This window comes from Zootoca vivipara, chromosome 15 (assembly GCF_963506605.1).
Source record: "Zootoca vivipara chromosome 15, rZooViv1.1, whole genome shotgun sequence".
Taxonomy (NCBI): domain Eukaryota; kingdom Metazoa; phylum Chordata; class Lepidosauria; order Squamata; family Lacertidae; genus Zootoca; species Zootoca vivipara.
Genome location: NC_083290.1, coordinates 5,788,357 through 5,809,231, shown reverse-complemented (window position 1 = coordinate 5,809,231; position 20,875 = coordinate 5,788,357). Strand labels below are relative to the sequence as shown.

Genomic DNA, 20,875 nt, shown 5'->3' with positions numbered 1-20,875 from the left:
GGGGTTGGTGCCACTTCAAGAAGTTTGCTTTCCATGATGTCACTTGATCTGCTAGCCATGACACAGCCAGCAGGACAGTAATGATCAACCGGGTACGTTCAGGGGAATATGGTGTCCTAAGTGTCCTGGTCTGAAGTTCTTCATGATTTTGGACGTTAATAACAGAATCCTGTACATGGCTCAGTAACTAATGAGCAGCCGGTGATGTTCTTGTAAACATATGCATTAGGTATGTATTCTGCACAGCACCCTAGATGTGACATTGTGAACCAGCTTCATTTTCAAATCAGGCTCAAGGATTTAAGCTTATGGCTGAAAAAAGCGCTTGCGCCTCAGGCTGCAATTCTATACATTCGTATAATAATAATAATAATTTATACCCCGCCCATCTGGCCGGGTTCCCCCAGCCACTCTGGGCGGCTTCCAACAAAATATTAAAATACAGAAATCCATCAAACATTAAAAGCTTCCCTAAACAGGGCTGCCTCGAGATGCCTTCTAAAGGTCTGGTAGTTGTTGTTCTCTTTGACCTCTTGTGGGAGGGCATTCCACAGGGTGGGTGCCACTACCGAGAAGGCCCTCTGCCTGGTTCCCTGTAACTTGGCTTCTCGTAGCGAGGGAACCGCCAGAAGGCCCTCGGCGCTGGACCTCAGTGTCCGGGCAGAACGATGGGGGAGGGAGAAAACACAGTGAACTGACTGGGGCTTATTTCTGAGTAGACATGTAAAGGATAGTCAGGGCCCTAAAATGCTGGACTTATGTGAACTACCGCACAGGCTGGGTAACAGCAGTGAGTCTTGCCGACATCATGGAATCTGCATTTGTCATTCTATGAATAGGTATGGCAGCCAGAAGACTGTGGAAGCAATGCATGTATTCTGAAATTCTTACTTTTAAAGTGCAGAAAAAGAATTATCTATGGAAAAACAATCCGGACACTAATATGGAAATAATGAGAGTGGTAGCAAATACACATTTTTTAAAATCAGGCCTATAAATAGCCATTTGGTGAGTCAGAATAATCACCAGGGATTAAAGCAAACAAACTTTTGTAAATGAGAAAGAAGATGGTTTCTCTCCCCCACCCCCTCTTCCAGAACTATTAACATTATTTTGTGGGCCAGTAACTTCTGTGATGTTGTTTGGAAAGTTCCTCTGAAATGTCCTTCAGATCACAAGCAGATTTGCGACAAAATACCTTGCTCAAGGCCATCATTATGAGAAAAACTAGGAATCTGAACTGTGGCATACTTTCTCCTAGGTGACAGCGTCATTCACAAATACAGTTAAAAGTGTACATCACTCATGAGGAAGTATCAGGAGATACACATCAAATGGAATGGGGCTGGAAGGGCATCTGGTCTGACTTCCCTTGCTCAGTGACAAGTTCCTCTATCCACCGCTCCACCCCAATTCATGGCTCAGAAACCGGACCACTGCCTGCCGCAAGAGCATAGCTGAACTGCAACTCCCATCACCCTAGGCTGCTGGCCACACTTGCTGGGACTGATGGGAGTAGTAGTTCAGCAACACCTGGAGGACCAAAGGTTTCCCATTCCTGGTGTGGATGAAAGCAATGAAACCTGCTGAAATGCCGACTTAGCATTCACAGTTTTACTCATCTGGGATAGCTCAGTCAGAACAGAATAAATATCTTAATCTTAGGGTCATGAGTTTGAGCCCCGTGTTGGGCAAAAGATTCCTGCATTGCAGGGAGTTGAACAAAATGATCCTTATGGTCCCTTCCAACTCTACAATTCAAGGAGTCTATGACATAAATGGAGTGATGATATATGGACTTGAGCCAACATAGACGTTTGCAGATTTCCCTGCCTTTGACAAGGCTCATCCTTGCATTTCCAAATGCAGCAGCTCTATCCTATCAAGGGACACCTTTAATCTCCATTTCATTCTATGTTTGATTGATTTTTCTATGTTTCAGCAGTTCTTATTTTTATCTATAAGCTGCCTTGAGTCAGGCAGGGTACAAATAAATATATACTACAGTGCTTTCTTTCGGAGGAGTGACTTTTGCAGAAACTAAGATTCTCTTGTGTTGGAAATGCTGAGTGAAAATCCTCCCTTGAACCAAAAGCTTTGTCCATTCAGTGGCTAAAATGTGAATATTTAAATGGCTCCCCCCCCCCAATATCCAAGGTAGAGGGTATCTGGAAGTGACTTAAATGGATCCCATTACAGTGCTGTTCCTGTTTGATTGTCCTTCTAGACTAGGTCAATGATAAAAGTGGGGGGGTGCCTTTTATTGAGACACTTTTTAAAAGCTCACATACAGAAGAACTAGAAAACGATTATCATATGCTAAGGCTTGGGAAGGTGGGGATGGAATCAATTATTATTCTTTCTGCCTTCTTAAGAAGTAGGGGGGGCACACGCTAGTATACCCACCACCCCAAAATGTGTAGGTAGAAGTTGAACCTATTTTTTCCACTATCAACAATAGATCCATAATGAGTATTACTTTTCTTTGTCTTTTAAAGAACACTGGATAAACACCACAGAACAATTTGTTCTATAGCAAACAATAAGATTAACATCGAAGAATGATGGAAGCGGAGACTCTATACACAACCCAGAGCAGTTTATAGAATACAAACTCTAGGAAAATACCAAGCATCCTTCGACTTGCACTTGATCTATGAAGTTGACATTTTCAATATTTGAATATTTAACTGGATGTCAAAACAAATAGCAAGAAAACTAACTTGAGATGGCGATTTTAGGAAAAATGAAAAACATGCAGTCTTTATGTTAAAAGGGTGCTTCAGATTAAGAACTCCAGCTGTCATGAGAATATTGAAAGAGAATAAATCCTTATTTTCTTCAGCACCCCATTCTACAAACCGAAGTGAGGTGAGGGACACAAATCTCTCTTTATTGCTCCCAATAGAGTCTAGGCAAGACAGCATAATCCAGTATTACAAAGCATTCTACACTCTCAAGAAAAACACGAACGCTGGAAACACACAGCCACAGCAGTGCTGATTATGACACCCCACTCCAACAAACAGTACTCTAGTTAATCCTCTGCAGTCGAGGGTGAGAAAGAGAGATATCAATTACACATTTATGGTGCAATCCTCCTAACCATATCTACTCAGAAGCAAGTCCTGCTGAATTAAACAGGATTTGCCCCCAGATATTCAAGATTGCAATCTTAGGCTCCTATGCAGACTCAACATCACCCTGCCCCAACAGGCCTGGTTGGAAAGTGCCCCCAAAATCTGAGACACAAATCTGTTCCAAGTTCTGGAGGAAAGGGGTGTGGGGCAAAAAGTGATACAGTACTAGTTTTTTCTAGGGGGCAAATTCTAGAATGGGTGCTTACATACAGGGTAAGAAGTGCAAATAAAAGAAAGGATCAAGGAATTTTTTTGGGGGGGGGTGTCAGGGCACTTGCCTAGGATGGGTGTGCAAAACTGGAATGGGAGGCAGTTTTTGAGAAGGAAAATTCTGGAAAAGGCAGGAAAGAAGGGGATTGTTTTTGGGAGGGGGGTTGCAAGGAGCAAAATTAAAAAAAAATCACAGGGAGAGGTACTATAATGATGGCGAGTATTGTTCCAAGAAATGGTGAAAATACTCAGGGTAGGGTCTAAAAAACGATTCTACATGGGGCAAGTTCTGCAGTGAAGGGGGGCAAAAGCCAAAGAATGGGGAGCAAGGTAATAAGCAACAGAGATTCTCTGATAGCCCACATTCTACAGTGAGGGAGCGCAAGCAAAGAGGATGGTGGTGGTTGTTTTTTTACATGAGCAAATCCAATTCTGAAATACTGGTCATTCAGAAGGGGGTGCAAACCCCATTTGAAGGAGCAGGCGGAGGCGATGAGCAAAAACAAGATTCCTGGGGTGTGGGTTGCAAATAAAATGCGAGTAGCAAACAGAGCCCCCTTCTGAATTGTACAGAGGGGGGCAAAGAAACTACTGGGACGCTTCCAGAGCAAAACAAATAAGGATGGGGGTTCGAAATCTGACAGTGGGGGGGCGCAAGTAATAGTTTTAGGAGCAAGGGGGGGAGGCATGGCTCTTGGGGGGGAGGCACTCGGACGGCAGAAGGAAGAGAGCTCCTGTTTGGGGAAATGGGTGGCTGGATGCACAAGGCAGGCCGAGGCGAAAATGGGCAGGGCTGCAGCCATCTTCCTCCCCCCCCCCCAAATTGGGAAAGCGGTACAGGGCGGAGGGTGGGGGGAAGAGGCGCGCTCCTGACTGCCGCCCCTGCGCGGATCCCCCCTCCCCCACGGCCCCCCACAAATACAATCAAGGGGGTGCCCCCTTCCCTTCCTCCCCTCAGCCCCACGGCGGGGTCCGTCCCCCCCGGCCCGGCCCTGCGCCGGCCTTGCCCACCTTGTAATAGACGTCGAACTGGATGTTCTCGGGCAAGGAGCGGATGTCCCTGCGGCGCGCCCGGCCGTAGCTGTCGACCACGGCCGAGATGGCGGTGTTGTAGAGCGTCTCGGGCACCCACTCCAGCTCCACGGCCGCCATCTTGCCTGTGCCGAGCGAGGGACGGGCGGAGGAGGGGTGGATGGAGGGAGAGAGCGAGAGGGAGGCCGGCGGCGGTGGCGGCGGCGCCTGCCTCTTCCCCCGCCTCCCGCCGGCGCTGCTCCTGGGCTCGGGCCGGCCTGCTGCTTCGCTCGGGGCCTCCTGTTCGCTCCGCCTCCCAGCCAGGCGAGGCGACGCGGGGTTCAGCGCCTTCTCTGCTGAGGCGGCGGCGGTGGCTGCTTCGCCTCAGGCCGCGGCGGCGGGGCGAGGCCTGCTCGGGAGGGAGCCGCTGGGGGCGCCGTCGCCGCTACTGCTGCCACTTTGGAGGGAGGGAAGGAAGGAACGAAGGAAGGAAGGAAGGAGGGAGGGAAAAGGAGGAAGGGGAGAAGGAGGCCTGAGGGGAAAGGCCGAGGCCGCGGGTCTCGCGCTGCCTCTCGCGCGCTGCTTCTCTCTCCTCTGGCGTGTGACCCGGTGCTGCGGTCTTTTCACTGCAGCTGCTTCTAATGGAATAATAATAATAATAATAATAATAATAATAATAATAATAATAATAATAATAATAATAATAATAATATAATAATATTCCCGCAGACGCACTCTTCCACTGACTCCCGAGACAGACGGATGCCAACCAATATTATTATTATTATTATTATTATTATTATTATTATTATTATTATTAGTTGGCATCCGTCTGTCTCGGGAGTCAGTGGAAGAGTGCGTCTTTCTTAAGGATTTTTGGTAAAATTATCATCTTAATCATAGAGACCTTGCCCCATATTGAAAGGTTCAGATGTTTCCATTTTTCTAGACTTTTTTTATTTCCTTCCATTTCTCGATTAATTATCTTTGAATAAATTTGTATTTTTATTAGTTAGCTAGCAAAGTGACTTCTTTTATTCCTCCCCCGCCCATATTATATATAAAAACCCCGCATATTTAACTTTTGAAAACCCTGGTGTTTTTCTTAATAAAGTAAAATAGCAATTGTTTTATTTTTCACAATAGAAATAAAAGAACAGAATTGTTCTGTTTTTCTTAATAGAAACAAAATAGCAATGTTAACTCTTTAAAAAAATTCTTCTGTATAGTTTGGAAGCACATTGGAACAAAAAAGGTCCATTGGAACAAAAACAAACAAACTGAGTGGTTTTTCCTCATCCCTTTTAGTCCATATTTTTTTTTATAAAAAGGGGGGGGGGGATATTATTATAAGACAGTCCATAGGGTTGTCAGTTTAAAGATTGTAAACTTTAATATTAGCAACAATATGTACTACTAAGTTATTATTTGTTGTTATTACTAATAAAGTCCTGTTATTAATAGGTTGCGGTACATAAGAGATGCCAGTTTAAATATTGTAAATTTAAATATTAGTAATGTCAAGTTATTACTATTACTTATAAATTCCTGTTGTTAATAGGTTGCAGCACATTCCATAGGGTTGCAGGTTCAAAGACTGCAGTTTGTTTGCTTTTTAAAAAGAAAGGGTTGCAGTAAAATCAAAGAGGTCTCCAAGCTTACATTTTGAAGATGTTAAAGTTAAAAGCATCAACAAAGGACAAATAAGTTTCTTAAGGGTACAAAGGAAAAACTGTTCCTAAACTTGTGCAGAGTGCCTTTCCTCAAAGCGAAAACAAATCTTTTTCAAAAAGGACCTCTGCACATAGTTCCCCCGGCATGTATAGAGTGCACCCTTAAGAAAAACCTCTCCAAGATCCTCAAATATGTGCCGTGCCTTCTCATTACAAACTACAAATGGAATTTTCCCTCACCTTTCTGAAGAGCTGTCCACACAGTATTAGGAGAAGGGCCATAGCTCAGTGATAGATGGACTGCTTTGCATGCAGACAGTTCAATCCCCAGCATTCCTAGACGAGACTGTCTGAAATCTTGGAGAGCTGCTGCCTGTCAGCGTAAACATTACTGAACTGGATGGACCAATGGTCTGTCTCAGCTTTCAATCAGTCCTTTATTCAGAACCATGAGGACTGGAAACTTACAATTTATAGGGGAGAGCTATAGCTTTGTGGCAGATATATTCTTTGCTTGCAGAAGGTCTCGGGTTCAATCCCTGGCATCTCCAAAAGGCTAGGACTGGAATGTGGAGAGCTGCTGCTAGCCAGTGCAAACATTCAGCTAGATAGACCAGTGGTTTGGCTCAGTATAAGGCAGCTTCTCATGTTCCTTTGTGACAACATCTGGAAAAGTCAACATGTATTTTAAATGCACTGTTTACATGATGCCAGCCACCTTATGCCTAAGCTGATTTTGATGCTTGGGTGTATCTCCCCAAATCCCTTTTTGTCACCACTTTTCTTACTACCACCAAAGCTTGCTTTTCATAAAAGCCTTTGGTCCAGGGGGCAGCAAGGTTTACCTCTCCTGGGCCGGTTCATTCCAGCGGAGATCCCTCCATGGGCCAGATTGTGTGCGTGCATGAGCATGTGCGCCCGCGATTTCCAGCCATAGCTGTCAAGTTCTCCCTTTTTTAAAGGGAAATTCCCTTATGCTGAATAGGCTTCCTCACGAGAAAAGGGAAAACTTGACAGCTATGGTATGTTTCCAGCATCTGCACAGACGTGATTTCCAGCGCTGTGGAAGCGAGTCCCCGAGCTGCAGTTTAGTGCAGTGCACAGGACTCACTCGGCTCAGTTCAGGGGGGGGGGCTTGTGGGCCAGTTAAATGACCCCCGTGGGCCGCTTGTGACCTTAGGTTGCCTACTTCTGCTTTGGCCCAACCTGCTGGTTACAATGCTGTACTTCAAGGCTAGGCAACCTGTGAGCCTTCAGATGTTATGGACTACAGCTTCCATCATCTCCAGCCAGCAGTAGCCAGTGGTCAGGGTTGAAGGGAGTTGTAGTCCAATATCTGGAGAACCACAGGCTCCCCTTCCCTGCTGTACTGTATTTGAATTAAGCCTGTAAGAAAATCTTAAAAGTGTTTGTCACAGATTATTCCTTTTATCTTTCACTGCCTCTTATTTCCCATGTTGGATTTTAGTTTGCAAGCTCTTGGGGGCAGAGATAAGTCTTTTGTCAGTACTGTGTCAGCCACATCAATAACCTGTAATATATTAATAACATTACAACAACAATACCACAGTCTTTCTATTCAGAGATGGAGCTCAGCATGGTGGCATAGTGTGAACATTTAAAGCACATGACTTCCCTCAAAGAATCCTGGGAGTTGTAGTTTGTAAGGGTGCTGGAGATTCTAGTTCTCTGAGGAGGTAAACTGCAGTTCTAAGGATTCTTTGGGGGAACTTGTTATTTAAATGTATGGTGTGCACACACAGCCCATAGTCTTCCCTGGAAATGTACATGAACTGTGCTGCAAATGTAGCTGCCTGTACCACAGTGCAACATCTTAGTTAGTGTACTGGTAGTCACACATGTGCATTGAACTAGTTTAGGTTGTAGGATTAAGGAGCTTCTTGGAAAGCAAAGGTAGAACTAAGCTAAGCAGGTAAAGTGACAAGCAGTCCTGGGCTTGATTTGAGTCGTGACTTGTCTCCCACTGTTTGCAAAAATATTGCTTAGCCCCGGAGATAGATCTATCTATCTGGTGTATTTGACTAAGCTCTACTCAGAGTAGCTCCATTTAAATTAAAGGGCCTAAGGTATGGCCTACTCTCAGTAGGACTAACATGGGCTCCAACCTTTGGTTTCTGAACATGTACAGAGTTCATTTTGGGTCTTTTCCAGCTGCTGTTCCTTCAATATAAAAGTGGTTGACCATGGAAGATAATTAACACCTGGATAGCTCAGTTGGTAGAGCATGATACTCTCAGTCTCAGGGTTGTGGGTTCGAGCCCCATGTTGGGCAAAAATATTCCTGCTTTGCATGGGGGTTGGACTAGATGATCCTTGTGGTCCCTTCAAACTCTATAATTCTGTGAGTCAATGAACAGAGGGTTTCAGGTAGAGGACACTCTCAGCCCAGCCGGGGGATGCCAAGGATTGAACCTGGACCTTTTGCATGAAAAACAGATGCTCTACCACTGAACTACAACCATTAAATACAGTGTATGGAAATCAGAGCCTCTGAGCAAGGGGCAGAGTTGTCTCAGCCAACCTCTAGCCTTTGGTTTTCTTCCAGAATCGGGCCACTGCTTTAGTGCATTCTGAGCACCCACGTTCCCACGGTCCTTGCTTCAATTAAAAAAAACAACGTCCCGCCTATCCCCAAGTTAGAGCTGTTAGGCAAATAACACCTTATTTCAGGCCTGTGCAGAGCTTGTCTGAGGCACCAGGCGGGAGTCTTGTCCATGAGATGCGCCAGCACGGCACTGCCATCTAAGTTGATCTGATGCTACATGTTAGAACACGGTAACACAGGTCCAGGTGTTACTATTGAAGACTTGCAGCGCCTACAGACAGGCATGGGCATTTCACCACTGGCTGTTTCGCCCAATAACTCTCTGGTCAGCTGGGAGAAATGGGGCATTCTTGGCATGACAGCAAGTATGGCAGGCCCCTGGTAGAGCTCCTCACCCAGCTTAGCCCTATGAGGCCGGGGGGCAAGCGTACCCAGCTGCCCCCCACCTTCCCCGCTGCACAGGCCTGCCCTATTTGTTTCCCATCTGGCACATCCAGAAATTTGTGATCATGGCTTAAAGAGAATCACATACTTGAGAGCTAGTGCTTTGGCATCAAAGGTATACAACAAGTCAATATATGTGATTACTTACCGTTTATTTAAAAACTCTTTTCTGCATGTTTTTAAATCTTGCAATTTTTGCAACACTGGTGACCTTTGCTCCAGTTTTAGTCTGGAGAACAGAGACTGCATTATTGTCACATGCCCAAGACTACACAGTGGGTCCTTAACAGAGGCCTGATTGCCATGGCCCACATATTTTGCTAGTGAAACACAATTAAAGTACTTGTTGGTGATGCATACTCACTAGTAACCCTATATACTTACCACTTTACCATCCTACTGTGCCCAGAATTAAGGCAGCCAAAAGGTTGGTTTTCTCCATCCTGTCAACTGTGCGTATACAGGTGTTGGTTGCCATGTGTGACTTCAAGAGCTTGGGTATTTTACAATCTTTATTGAAAAAGCACAGAAAATGTAGCTGTAACCTGTACAGCATGCGCCGTAACTCTCCAATGGATGTCAAAACTAGGATTTCAGAGTCCAAGGCTCAAAGCCTAGTATAATGACTGGGCCAGTCATTATAATGACTGGGCCAGTCATTATACCTCTCACCCATTTCTACCTCACAGGGTTGTTGTGAAGATAAAAAAGGAGAGGGGGGAATTGGGTAGCTAACTTGTGCTCCTTGGAGGAAAAGCAAGATACAGTATAAATATACTGAATTTCAAAAAGTCATTTGGCAACACACTAGCCTTATCTATCATATATGTAAGCGGAAGGAAGCATATTCTGAAGGCAGCCCTGTTTAGGGCTGACTGATGTTTTAGTGTATTTTGAGTCTGACCAAAGTGCGGGAGGCAGTGCAAGACAGGAGTGCCTGGCGTGCTCTGGTCCATGGGGTCACGAAGAGTCGGACACGACTAAACGACTAAACAACAATCTCTTGTTGGAAGCCGCCCAGAGCGGCTGGGGAAACCCAGCCAGATGGGCGGGGTATAAGTAATTTATTCTATTATATTCTGATATATAGCTATTTCTCGATATCGTATCTATCGCTCGCTACTTAAACCTATGGCAAACTATCACCACTTAAATCTCTATACTGGTAGTTCATACTATTCCTTTTTCCTCTCTCACTTCCTGTTCTAGACATCTGAGTTCGATTGCTTGCGCCTCGTTGCCTTAGGAACAGCTTAGCCGGCTCCCCGCATAAACTGGCCTCTCAAGTCCGCATCCGTCTCACGCAGGCGCGCACGGAACTGTTCTTTCGCCTCGCCCGCCTTCCCTCAGTTCTGATTGGTTGGGATTGGGGTATTTTGTACGTTTCAATCTTCCCCGCCGGGGCTCTCGCGGAATGCTGGGAAGAGTGGCGGAAAAGAGGTTGAAAGGTTTGCTTCCTTGCAAGCAACGGACCTTCCTGCTTAGGAGTTGCCTTCCTGGGCTCAGAGAACGATCCATTTTGTCTGGCGGATTTATTTCCAAGAAGCGCCAGCCTTATGTTTGTTATAAGCAGGAGTTGAGGGCAGTAGCCCGCCCCTGTTGTCTGTCCCTAGCAGCTGCTATTCAGAGGTAGACTGCCTCTGAAGGTGTAGGGTCCATCCCAAAATATTATAACTAATAAAAACATAATTGCGAAGGACCATTCAGTCCAGCATCTGATTCCCCTCATTGCCGGAAAAGAAGTCCTAGAAAAATGTCTGCAAGATAAGAAAATCCCTGCTGGATCAGGATCTGTTAGAGTCCAGTATCCTGTTCTCACAGTAGCCAATCATATGCCTCTGGGAAGCCGGCAAACAGGACCTGAGCTCTCCAGTGCTTGTGATTTCCGGCAACCTGTTCTCAAAGATATACTGTCTCTAACAGTGGAGGGAGAACATAGCCATTGTGGTCAGCCGCATTCTCCATGAATTTGTCTCGCCCCTTTTTAATTCATTCTTTGTAAAATACACAATTGTAATACATATACCAACAGCTAGTTTCTCACACACACAACTGTATAGTGCCAGTACATTTTGCACCATAACTCAGGTTCTACAAAACCTAGAGACTATTAACTTTTTTAAATAAATGAGTGAATACTTCTCATAAAATAATGTTTGTCATCTACAGATTTTAGGATCGCGTTTATTAAGACTAACTTATTTAAACAATCTGCTGACCAATTAATTAAGGGCACCTTCTGAGTCAAGTAAGCTTTTTCCCTCCTCATATTGCCCCGTCGCAAAAATCACCAACCTAACTGATTAAACATTACAGCCCTTTTATTATCAGGCAGGCACCTTTTAAAAAAGTTTTTTGACACCTACTTAAAACTTTTTGATTTAGGTAAGCCTACTCAGATGTGAAACCTTGCTATGTTCCATTGTTTTTAAAAATCATTGATTTTATCTATATTTTGTTAACTGTATTAGGTCACCAGTTTTTTAAAGTCTGTTTTTATTGCTATTTTTTAACAAACAATTTGAACCATTTAGAATCATAGAATCATAGCTCAATGGGAATGACATATTATTATGGCATGAAATAGTCTCCACATCATCAGATGCATGGAGTGTGTTATCCATGCCTAATTAGCCGGTACACATACACACACACACACACACAAAGTAGTAAAAAATGCAAGCAGTCTGGTCAGAGAGAAATTAAATGCAAGCAGGGCGGACTGTTGTCAACTATATCAAAGCTTAATTATCATAATTTTAACTGGAAGGTTGGGCCCTTTGTCACTGGCACATAAAACATATTGCAGCTCCTCACAGTCCATCATTCTAACCACTATGTATGTAACAAGGCCAAGACAGTCATAAGACTAACAATTTCTGGAGCCTGTTGTAGTTGTAGTTGTGTGTGTGTGTGTGTGTGTGTGTGTGTGTGTGTATCGGAGTGTTGTCATGATGTGTTTGTAACTTTTATTGTTTTTGGTTTTTGTTGTTTATCGTTTAGTTTGTTAGTTTGTTTTCTGTATTGGTTTTAAATTCGATTTTAAGGGGAGGGGTTAATTTTAGTTTGTAATTTTCTGTCTTTGTTTGTATTGTTTTATTGTATTAGTTTGTTTTCTGTATTGGTTTTAAATTTGATTTTAAGGGGAGAGGTCAATTTTAGTTTGTAATTTTCGGTCTTTGTGTTGTTTTACTGTATTTTTTGATTTACATAGGTTTTAGGGAGGGCTTTTTAGTTGGGTGTGGGAATCTGTTAAATTTTAGTGTATTTGTAATTTTTATTGTTTTTGGTTTTATTGTGTTTTTTGTGTTTTTCTTTTGTTCTGTTCTTGCTGTTTTTTACAGAGGTTTTATTTTGTTTTTAAGGGGAGGGGTCAGGGCTGCCCGGGAGGGGGTCCCAGCAAGCAAAATGGCTGGGGCAGATTCCACAGGGGGTGATGCACTGGGACAACCGATCTCAGTGGTCACGGGTAGGAGGAGGAGTTACGCTAAGACCAGACCATGTCATTACCGAGGAGGCAGACTTAGTCGTTGTCTGAGGACTATCCCTGCCTCCGGGTCTGGTCCTGACCGGACGGATATTGGAATCAGCAAGGGATACCCACATGACCTGAAGGTGCTGCTGTGCAATGCCAGGTCGATGATGAATAAGACCACTGCCATTCACGACCTGATTGTGGATGGAGGATTTGACCTGGCATGTGTGACAGAGACCTGGTTGGATGAAGCCGATGGGCCCGTTCTTGGCGCTGCTTGCCCACCAGGTTTCTCTTATGCACAGCAACCCAGGCCATCTGGGCGGGGAGGGGGGGTTGCAGTGATTTTTAGGAAGTCATTAGTTTGCACCAGGCGTCCTATTGGTAAGACTGAGTTTTCTGAGTGCATGTTCTGGAAGTTGGGCAATAGGGGCAGTACAGGATTCCTTTTGGTGTACCGACCTCCCCGCTGCACCAAGGATTCCCTGCCCGAGCTGCTTCAGGTCGTGTCGGATGTGCTCCTGGAGACACCTAGCTTGGTTGTCTTAGGGGATTTTAACATCCATGCCGATACGACCTTACAAGGTGCCGCTCGGGACTTCGTGGAAAGCATGGCCACCATGGGGCTGTCCCTGAATAAGTCTGGCCCAACTCATAGCCGCGGACATGCCTTGGACTTGGTGTTTACCTCTATGGATGTTGGTGATCTGACATTAAGTAAAAGCGAAACAAAAGAAGTGCCATGGTCAGATCACTTTCTGGTGCAACTGGACTTCTCCACAACCCTTCCCCTCTGCAGGGAGGTGGGACCGATTCGGATGGTCCGCCCCCACTACTTAATGGATCCAATTGGCTTCCAGAGAGTGGTAGGGGATGTTTTATCCCATGTCGATGGCCTTTCAGCTGATTCCCTGGTGGCCCGCTGGAATGCGGAGTTAACCAGCGCTATTGACTGTCTGGCTCCGAAGCGCCCTCTCAGATTGCATGGAGCCCGGACAGCCCCGTGGTTTTCCCCGGCGCTGAGGGCGATGAAACAGTCATTGAGACGGCTAGAGCGCCGGTGGCGGAAAACTCATTTTGAATCAGACCGGACACGGGCTAGAGCTCAACTTCGAGCCTACCAAGTGGCAATGGCGACGGCGAAGAGGACCTTCTTCACCGTCTCCATCGCATCTGCAGAAAACAGCAGCAGGAGACTCTTCCAGGTGGTTCGCAATTTAGCGGAACCACCTGCTCCATCCGGGCCCAGTACGGGCCACATGATCTCCTGCAATGATTTTGCAAAGTTTTTTGCAGATAAAGTCGCTCAGATTCGGGAAGAGGTAGACTCCACCGTGGGAGCAGGGCCGGGGCAGGGGAGTGCTAGAGTCCTGTCTAGTCAAGTTTTGTGGGATCAATTTCAATCTGTTACCTCCGAGGATGTGGACAGGCTGCTTCGACGAGTGAAACCAACCACCTGTCTCCTTGATCCTTGCCCATCCTGGCTTATAAAAGCTAGCCGGGAAGGGCTGGGCGATGGGCTTCGCGGGTTGGTAAATGCTTCTCTCCGTGAGGGAGCCTTCCCAGACCCGCTGAAAGAGGCGGTTATTAAACCGCTTCTTAAAAAACCATCTTTAGATCCGGCCAATATGGCCAACTATCGCCCAGTCTCAAATCTTCCATTCTTGGGCAAGGTGATTGAGCGAGTGGTTGCTGAACAACTTCAGGCACGCCTGGAAGAAGCGGACCATTTGGATCCCTTCCAGTCAGGATTCAGGCCTCATCATGGGACTGAAACTGCCTTGGTCGCACTGGTCGATGATCTCCGGCGGGCTAGGGACAAAGGTAAGAGCTGTTTCCTTGTTCTGCTGGATCTCTCAGCGGCTTTTGACACCATCGACCATAACATCCTTCTGGACCGTCTAGAGGGCTTGGGAGCTGGGGGCACTGTCATGCAGTGGTTCCGCTCCTTCCTCCTGGGCCGTGTTCAGAAAGTGGTGGTGGGGGATGAGTGTTCAGACCCCTGGGCTCTCACTTGTGGGGTGCCTCAGGGTTCTGTCCTCTCCCCCATGCTTTTTAACATCTATATGCAGCCGCTGGGAGAGATCATCAGGGGGTTTGGGCTGGGTGTCCATCAGTATGCTGATGATACCCAGCTCTACCTCTCTTTTAAATCAGAACCAGTGAAGGCGGTGAAGGTCCTGTGTGAGTGCTTGGAGGCGGTTGGAGGATGGATGGCGGCTAACAGATTGAGATTGAATCCTGACAAGACAGAAGTACTGTTTGTGGGGGACAGGAGGCGGGCGGGTGTGGAGGACTCCCTGGTCCTGAATGGGGTAACTGTGCCCCTGAAAGACCAGGTGCGCAGCCTGGGAGTCATCTTAGACTCACAGCTGTCCATGGAGGCACAGGTCAACTCCGTGTCCAGGGCAGCTGTTTATCAGCTCCATCTGGTACGCAGGCTGAGGCCCTACCTGCCCACTGACTGTCTCTCCAGAGTGGTGCATGCTCTAGTTATCTCTCGCTTGGACTACTGCAATGCGCTCTACGTGGGGCTACCTTTGAAGGTGACCCGGAAACTACAACTAATCCAGAATGCGGCAGCTAGACTGGTGACTGGGAGCGGCCGCCGAGACCACATAACACCGGTCCTGAAAGACCTACATTGGCTCCCAGTACGTTTCCGAGCACAATTCAAAGTGTTGGTGTTGACCTTTAAAGCCCTAAACGGCCTCGGTCCGGTATACCTGAAGGAGCGTCTCCACCTCCATCGTTCTGCCCGGACACTGAGGTCCAGCTCCGAGGGCCTTCTGGCGGTTCCCTCACTACGAGAAGCCAAGTTACAGGGAACCAGGCAGAGGGCCTTCTCGGTAGTGGCACCCACCCTGTGGAATGCCCTCCCACCAGAGGTCAAGGAGAACAACAATTACCAGACCTTTAGAAGGCATCTCAAGGCAGCCCTGTTTAGGGAAGCTTTTAATGTTTAATGGATTTCTGTATTTTAATGTTTGATGGATTTCTGTATTTTAGAATTTCTGTTTTGTTGGAAGCCGCCCAGAGTGGCTGGGGGAACCCGGCCAGATGGGCGGGGTATAAATAATAAATTATTATTATTATTATTATAGGTACTCTAAATATGACTGTCTGGATCCTACACCATGCGTTTTGATTACAATTTTTAAAAATTCAAATTTCTAAATATTTCTGTTATGTGTTGTTACCCTAGCAGAAGTAAAAGCTTAAATGCAGAGACCCTGCCAAGATAGCTTCATTAATATGAATTCATTATGCCATTAAAATAATTTTTAAAAATCAAAGACAAACACCTTTTAACCTGAATTAAAACATTTTTTGTTAAAAAAATAAGTATAAGAAAACTTTATTGAATAAACAGTATATACATGATTAAGAACAACTTGGGATAACGTTTTCCAAAAAGGCCACTTTTTGGACAATGCATGCATAAATTATAACAATGAATAATGACTAAAGAAAAATAATAACACGATTTAAAGCATGCTTTAATAATGATACCTCAACCCATCATAACAAATATTAATTACATAAAAAATGAATTAAAACATACTCTTTAATAATGGAATGTTAATGTTTTGTTTATGAATTCAATAACCTGCACTCTTGAGTCATGTAAAAACGGATCAAGGCGGAGTACAAAGATAAAATATTAAAAAATCGACGCCAGACACAACCTTTCTTCTACAACCAGGGCCCTTGGTTGCCCTTTATCTGTAGGACTTCTGAGAAGTGTGCGGGGTGTTTTTACCGCATTTCTTCCCCCCCCTGGGTTTTAATGTGGGGTTATTTTTGTTTCGTTTTGCGCTGCCTTGGGGTAAGTAAGGTAAAGCGACTAACAAATCCAACGATCAAATAAATATTAATTTAAAAATACTTAACCACATTGCCACCGCCAACCCATTCAATCTTCTGCCTAGATTACAAGGTGGTCCTAAAAACACACACGAATAGATTTGAGTTTTGAGCGTGTGGGAGGAAGGAGCAACGGGGACAACTGGCAAAATCTGTCCTCCGCGCGCGCCTCCCTCCCCGCGCGCCTCGTTTTTCCTTTCCGGTGGGGGAAGCGGAGGCTCGTGCCCGCGAGGCGCGCCCCCCGCTCCTCCCTTGGAACGTCGAATCTCCCTGGCGTTCTATCGGAAGCGGCGATTGTTCCGCCTTTTGCTACATCGCGCTCCGAGCCGCCGCGCGGAGGGTAGAGACGGGGAGAGGGAGAACCAGAACAGGGCATGCCTGGACAGCGCCTCTGCCGCCGCCGCGGCTCCTCCTCTTCCTCCGACGGTCATAAACAATAAAGTCACCGCCGGCCGGGAGAGAGAGAGAAAGAGAGAGAGAAAGAAAGAAAGAAAGAAAGAAAGAGAGAGATTGATTGATTTGGGGGGTGGGGAGAGAAGAGAGGAGGGGGGCATCAAAAGAAGGAAGCCGATCGCGGATCACCTCTAGGCTTTTCAGGGGAGCAAGGAAGGAGAAGAAGAAGGGATAAATCGGAGGAAGGAGGAGGGGGGCGGCCGCGGCGGCAGCAGCCTGGTTCCCGTCGGGAGGAGGCAGAGGGGGCGTCCCGATCTCCCCGCATGGAGGGTCCCTGCTCGCTGGGGGTGAGCCTCTTCTCGGACCAAGGCGGCAGGAAATACATGGAGGACGTCACCCGCATCTTGGTCGAGCCGGAGCCGGAGGCGGCGTCGGGGATGGGCGCAGCGAGCGGCGGCGGCGGCAAAGCATTAGGCGGGGATGATGGCGGCGGCGACCGCTCGGTGGCCTTCTTCGCCGTCTGCGATGGGCACGGCGGGCGCGAGGCGGCCCATTTCGCCCGGGAGAACCTCTGGCCTTTCATCAAGAAGCAGAAGGGCTTCCGATCCCACAAGCCGGCCGCCGTCTGCGCCGCCCTCCGCAAGGGCTTCCTCGCCTGCCACCGCGCCATGTGGAAGAAACTGCGTGAGTTACTGCTGCCGTTCGCTGCTTGTAAACCCCCCCATCGCCTTGTTTGTTTGTTTACCTCCCTCTTTCCCCTTCCCCCACGTTTGTTTGTTTGTTTTGTTTACCATCTTAAACCCCCCAATCGCTGCTTCCCCCCGATATAGTCAGCGGGGCTTGCTTTGCAGCCAAGTAAATGGGTGCACGGTGATGGCAGGACTGCGCGCCGGAGTTTACTTGGGAGTAACGGCGTAATCCTAACGATACTTGTTCAGAAGTAAGGCCTACTGATTTCAGTGGGGCTTACCCCCTCTCCTCCCGTAAGTGAGGTTCGGGTTGCCTACTATACAACGTAGTCCTAACCCTGCCATGCTTGAGCTCAGTAGGGCTTGAGGTTCGGATTGCAACTGCAGCTCCGGATAGATGCAAGTTTACTCAGGAGGAAGGCGTTTGTCTTCTATGAATCGGGCTTGCTCCCAGGTATATGAGCAAAAGCCTCGCACCCCTATAGGCAGCGTCTCAGAATTAACTCCCATGGAGTTGTCTAAGGATGTATCCAACTAAATTCTTCTGCCCATTGAAAGACATAGAGATCTGATTTAGTCGTGCTCCTCTGATTTCAGTGGCTAGGCTCTAAGTGGATCATAACACTAGGTGCAACCTCCGCTGTCATCTTCCTGGTGGAACCCAGTGGGGCTTCCCGAATGGCAGCACTTTCTCTTGCAAGCCTGTGCAGGTCTCCTTGGAAGTAAGTCCTACAGGATTCAGGGAGATCCTGGATGTTGTGCCATGCAGTGTTACAGTGCCAGCTTCAAAGTCCTCCCCTGTTCACGCCTACTTCAGAGGTAGCTCTCACTGAGTTACTCATTCTGTTATTTAATTGTTTTGCTTTCAATGAAGCTTACTCCCTCCTACTGTAAATGGATTTACAATGGGGCTCCCTCCAGTGTGTGTGTGTGTTTTCGGGAGCATCTTCCATGACACTCCCTTTCCTGGAATTAAAGTACGGTAGCTCCAGGTTTATACTTCCTTTCTGTAGCGTTCACATAAGGGAAGACAGATCCTGATTAAATCTGACTCGGGCTAAATTGGATAGCATTATTTTGGGCTGCTGTTACAAGCGATACATTTGGATTAATTTTTTTTTTAATGCATCATGCATAAAATAGGATTGTGTGGGTTTTTTATTTTAAAAATAGTATTATTGATAATAGATTGTTGTCTGGATTTCTGACCTGCCAATAAAAAAAAGTTGTGACATGCATATTCAGACATGTAGCCGGATCCTGTGTGTGTTGCCTAGGAAATGTGTCCTACTGCACTGAGTGGGAATACAGGAAATCAGGTGCTGCCTTAAGCTGAGTTAGACCATTGGGGTCCACCTGTGTTTGAAATTAGCCAGGCTAATGACATGGGTCCAGTTGTAGCTACATGGAGATCTCTGGATGTCAGGTTGGCAACTGACATCTCCATCTGGCTGGCCTCTCCAGCTTTCTTAAACAAGTAAGCAGAAGAGCTTATTTACTGCATTTATATCCCACCTTTCCTCCCAGAGAGTACACGGCTCACCCACCCCCTCCTCTGTTAATCCCTACAACAACCTTGTGAGGTAGGTTAAGAGGCTGTGATTGACTCCCAAGGTCACCCAGTGTGAGTGAGCTTCATGACTTGAGTGGGGATTTGAACCCTGATTCCCCAGGTCCTAGTCCCAACACTTTAACACTGGCTTCCTAGAGTCCTCCTGCTATGGAGAAGCTATATAAATTAAATAGGTAAATAAATACGGGGAGATAAACAACTACCTGACATTTAGAAAATACCTAAAGGCTGCCCTGTTTAGGGAAGTTTTTAATCTGTGGTATTTTAATGTATTTTAATGTGTGTTGGAAGCCGCCCAGAGTGGCGGGGGGGGGGGGACGGACCCGGCCAGATGGGCAGGGTATAAATAATAAATTATTATTATTATGGGGAAAGCAAAATGTCCATTAGAGAAGGATCTGAAATATTTTCCTTAAAGCTTGCCTTTGTTTTATTCTGGATTCTTTTATTTGATATTTTAATGAATTGTAAACCACTTTGAGTTTTTTTGTTTAAACTATAAAACAGTATAGAAATGAAACTAATAATAATAATAATAATAATAATAATAATAAATCTCACTGCCTCCCACCCATGGTGCCTAGACACTTAATTGTGTTGACCGTAATTGTGTTAAGGAACCATTTGGCGGTTAGCTTATTTACCTGTTTCTAACACTGGCACCTAGCTCAGTATTGCCAGCATCTCTCCAGGATTTCAGAGAGGAATATTTACCAGCCCTACTACCTGGAGATGCTGGGGATCCAACCTGAGACCTTTGCATGCAGAGTAAATGTTCAACTCCCCAAGGGGAGCCTAACCCCCAATGGGGCTTATTCCGAAATTAATCATCTGCAGAATTGTGGCCCAGTTTTATGAACACTCAAGTAGGGAGGAGTATGCTCAAATGGGGAGTATATGTTGGCTTGGGCCTTAGTTCTGTTCCTGCTTGCTTGGTGCCAAATCCTGTTGATCTCTGGGGTCAACACATGAATGGAACCAGACTTCAGAGCTGGGACTTTGTGTGTAGAGGAAGCGTTGACTGGGTCTCGCCTACAAAGTAATTGCACACATCTGTAAATAGGCAGAATCTCATCTTCACGTGGAACTGTTGACATGTGGTTTCATATAACTTTCAGCCAGGGGTGGGCAACCTGTGGTTGCCCAGATGTTTTTGAACTCCAGCTCCCATCATCCTTGAATGTGTTGGCTGGGGCTGATGGCATTAAGCCCATCAATATCCAGAGAGCTGCATGATTGCTTAGAACAGGGGTTCCCAACAAAATTTTCTCGAGGACCCCTCATCGAGCCGCTATTGTGACAAGGACCCCCATTAATTCCTAATCCTAAATCTAATTCCTAATTCCTAATCTAATTTTTCCAGTAAGCTTAACACTGATCTTGGAAGGGTTAGGTTCAAGGGATGCCGGCGATTTAGGTTCAATGGACACTGACAAGATCGGTTCGAGAGTCACTGACTTACTTGCTTGAACATCAAATGCATTATCTTCCTCTTCATCTGTAGGCCTTTGTCGTTTTAACGAACCACTTTTTAACCAACGGTCCATTTTTAACTACGCGAACTGTAGCTTCCGCGAAAAACAACGCTTTGTTTACAAACACTACTGTTTTGCAAAGAGGCAGCACGTGCCAGGGAGGAGGGAGGGGAATGGAGAAGACAGGGTACCTGCGCAGTAGCGCACAAATGAAGCCGACGCGTGCAAAGCATCTTGGGGAGGTGAGCGTTTAGAATGCGCGTGCTGCCTCTTTGCAAAACAGTAGTGTTTGTGAAGCGCCACCTAACGGCATACAGCAGAACTACTGCCTCTATCTAATTCTAGTTTTGCACTAGACT

At 46.2% G+C, this 20,875-nt stretch overlaps 2 protein-coding genes across 2 annotated transcripts in view; one reads left to right on the top strand and one right to left on the bottom strand.

Moving 5' to 3' along the window:
* APPBP2 (amyloid beta precursor protein binding protein 2) overlaps positions 1-4,805 on the bottom strand; it is a 47,166-nt gene extending 42,361 nt beyond the window's left edge. The window contains exon 1 of the mRNA XM_035139137.2: positions 4,362-4,805. Coding sequence (XP_034995028.1) covers positions 4,362-4,502 — 141 coding nt within the window. The 5' untranslated portion in view covers positions 4,503-4,805. The remainder of the gene's footprint in view (positions 1-4,361) is intronic.
* Positions 4,806-16,619: 11,814 nt separating this feature from the next.
* The window catches only part of PPM1D (protein phosphatase, Mg2+/Mn2+ dependent 1D), a 40,047-nt gene continuing 35,791 nt past the window's right edge, over positions 16,620-20,875 (top strand). Inside the window, exon 1 of the mRNA XM_035139684.2 lies at positions 16,620-17,463. Coding sequence (XP_034995575.1) covers positions 17,103-17,463 — 361 coding nt within the window. The 5' untranslated portion in view covers positions 16,620-17,102. The remainder of the gene's footprint in view (positions 17,464-20,875) is intronic.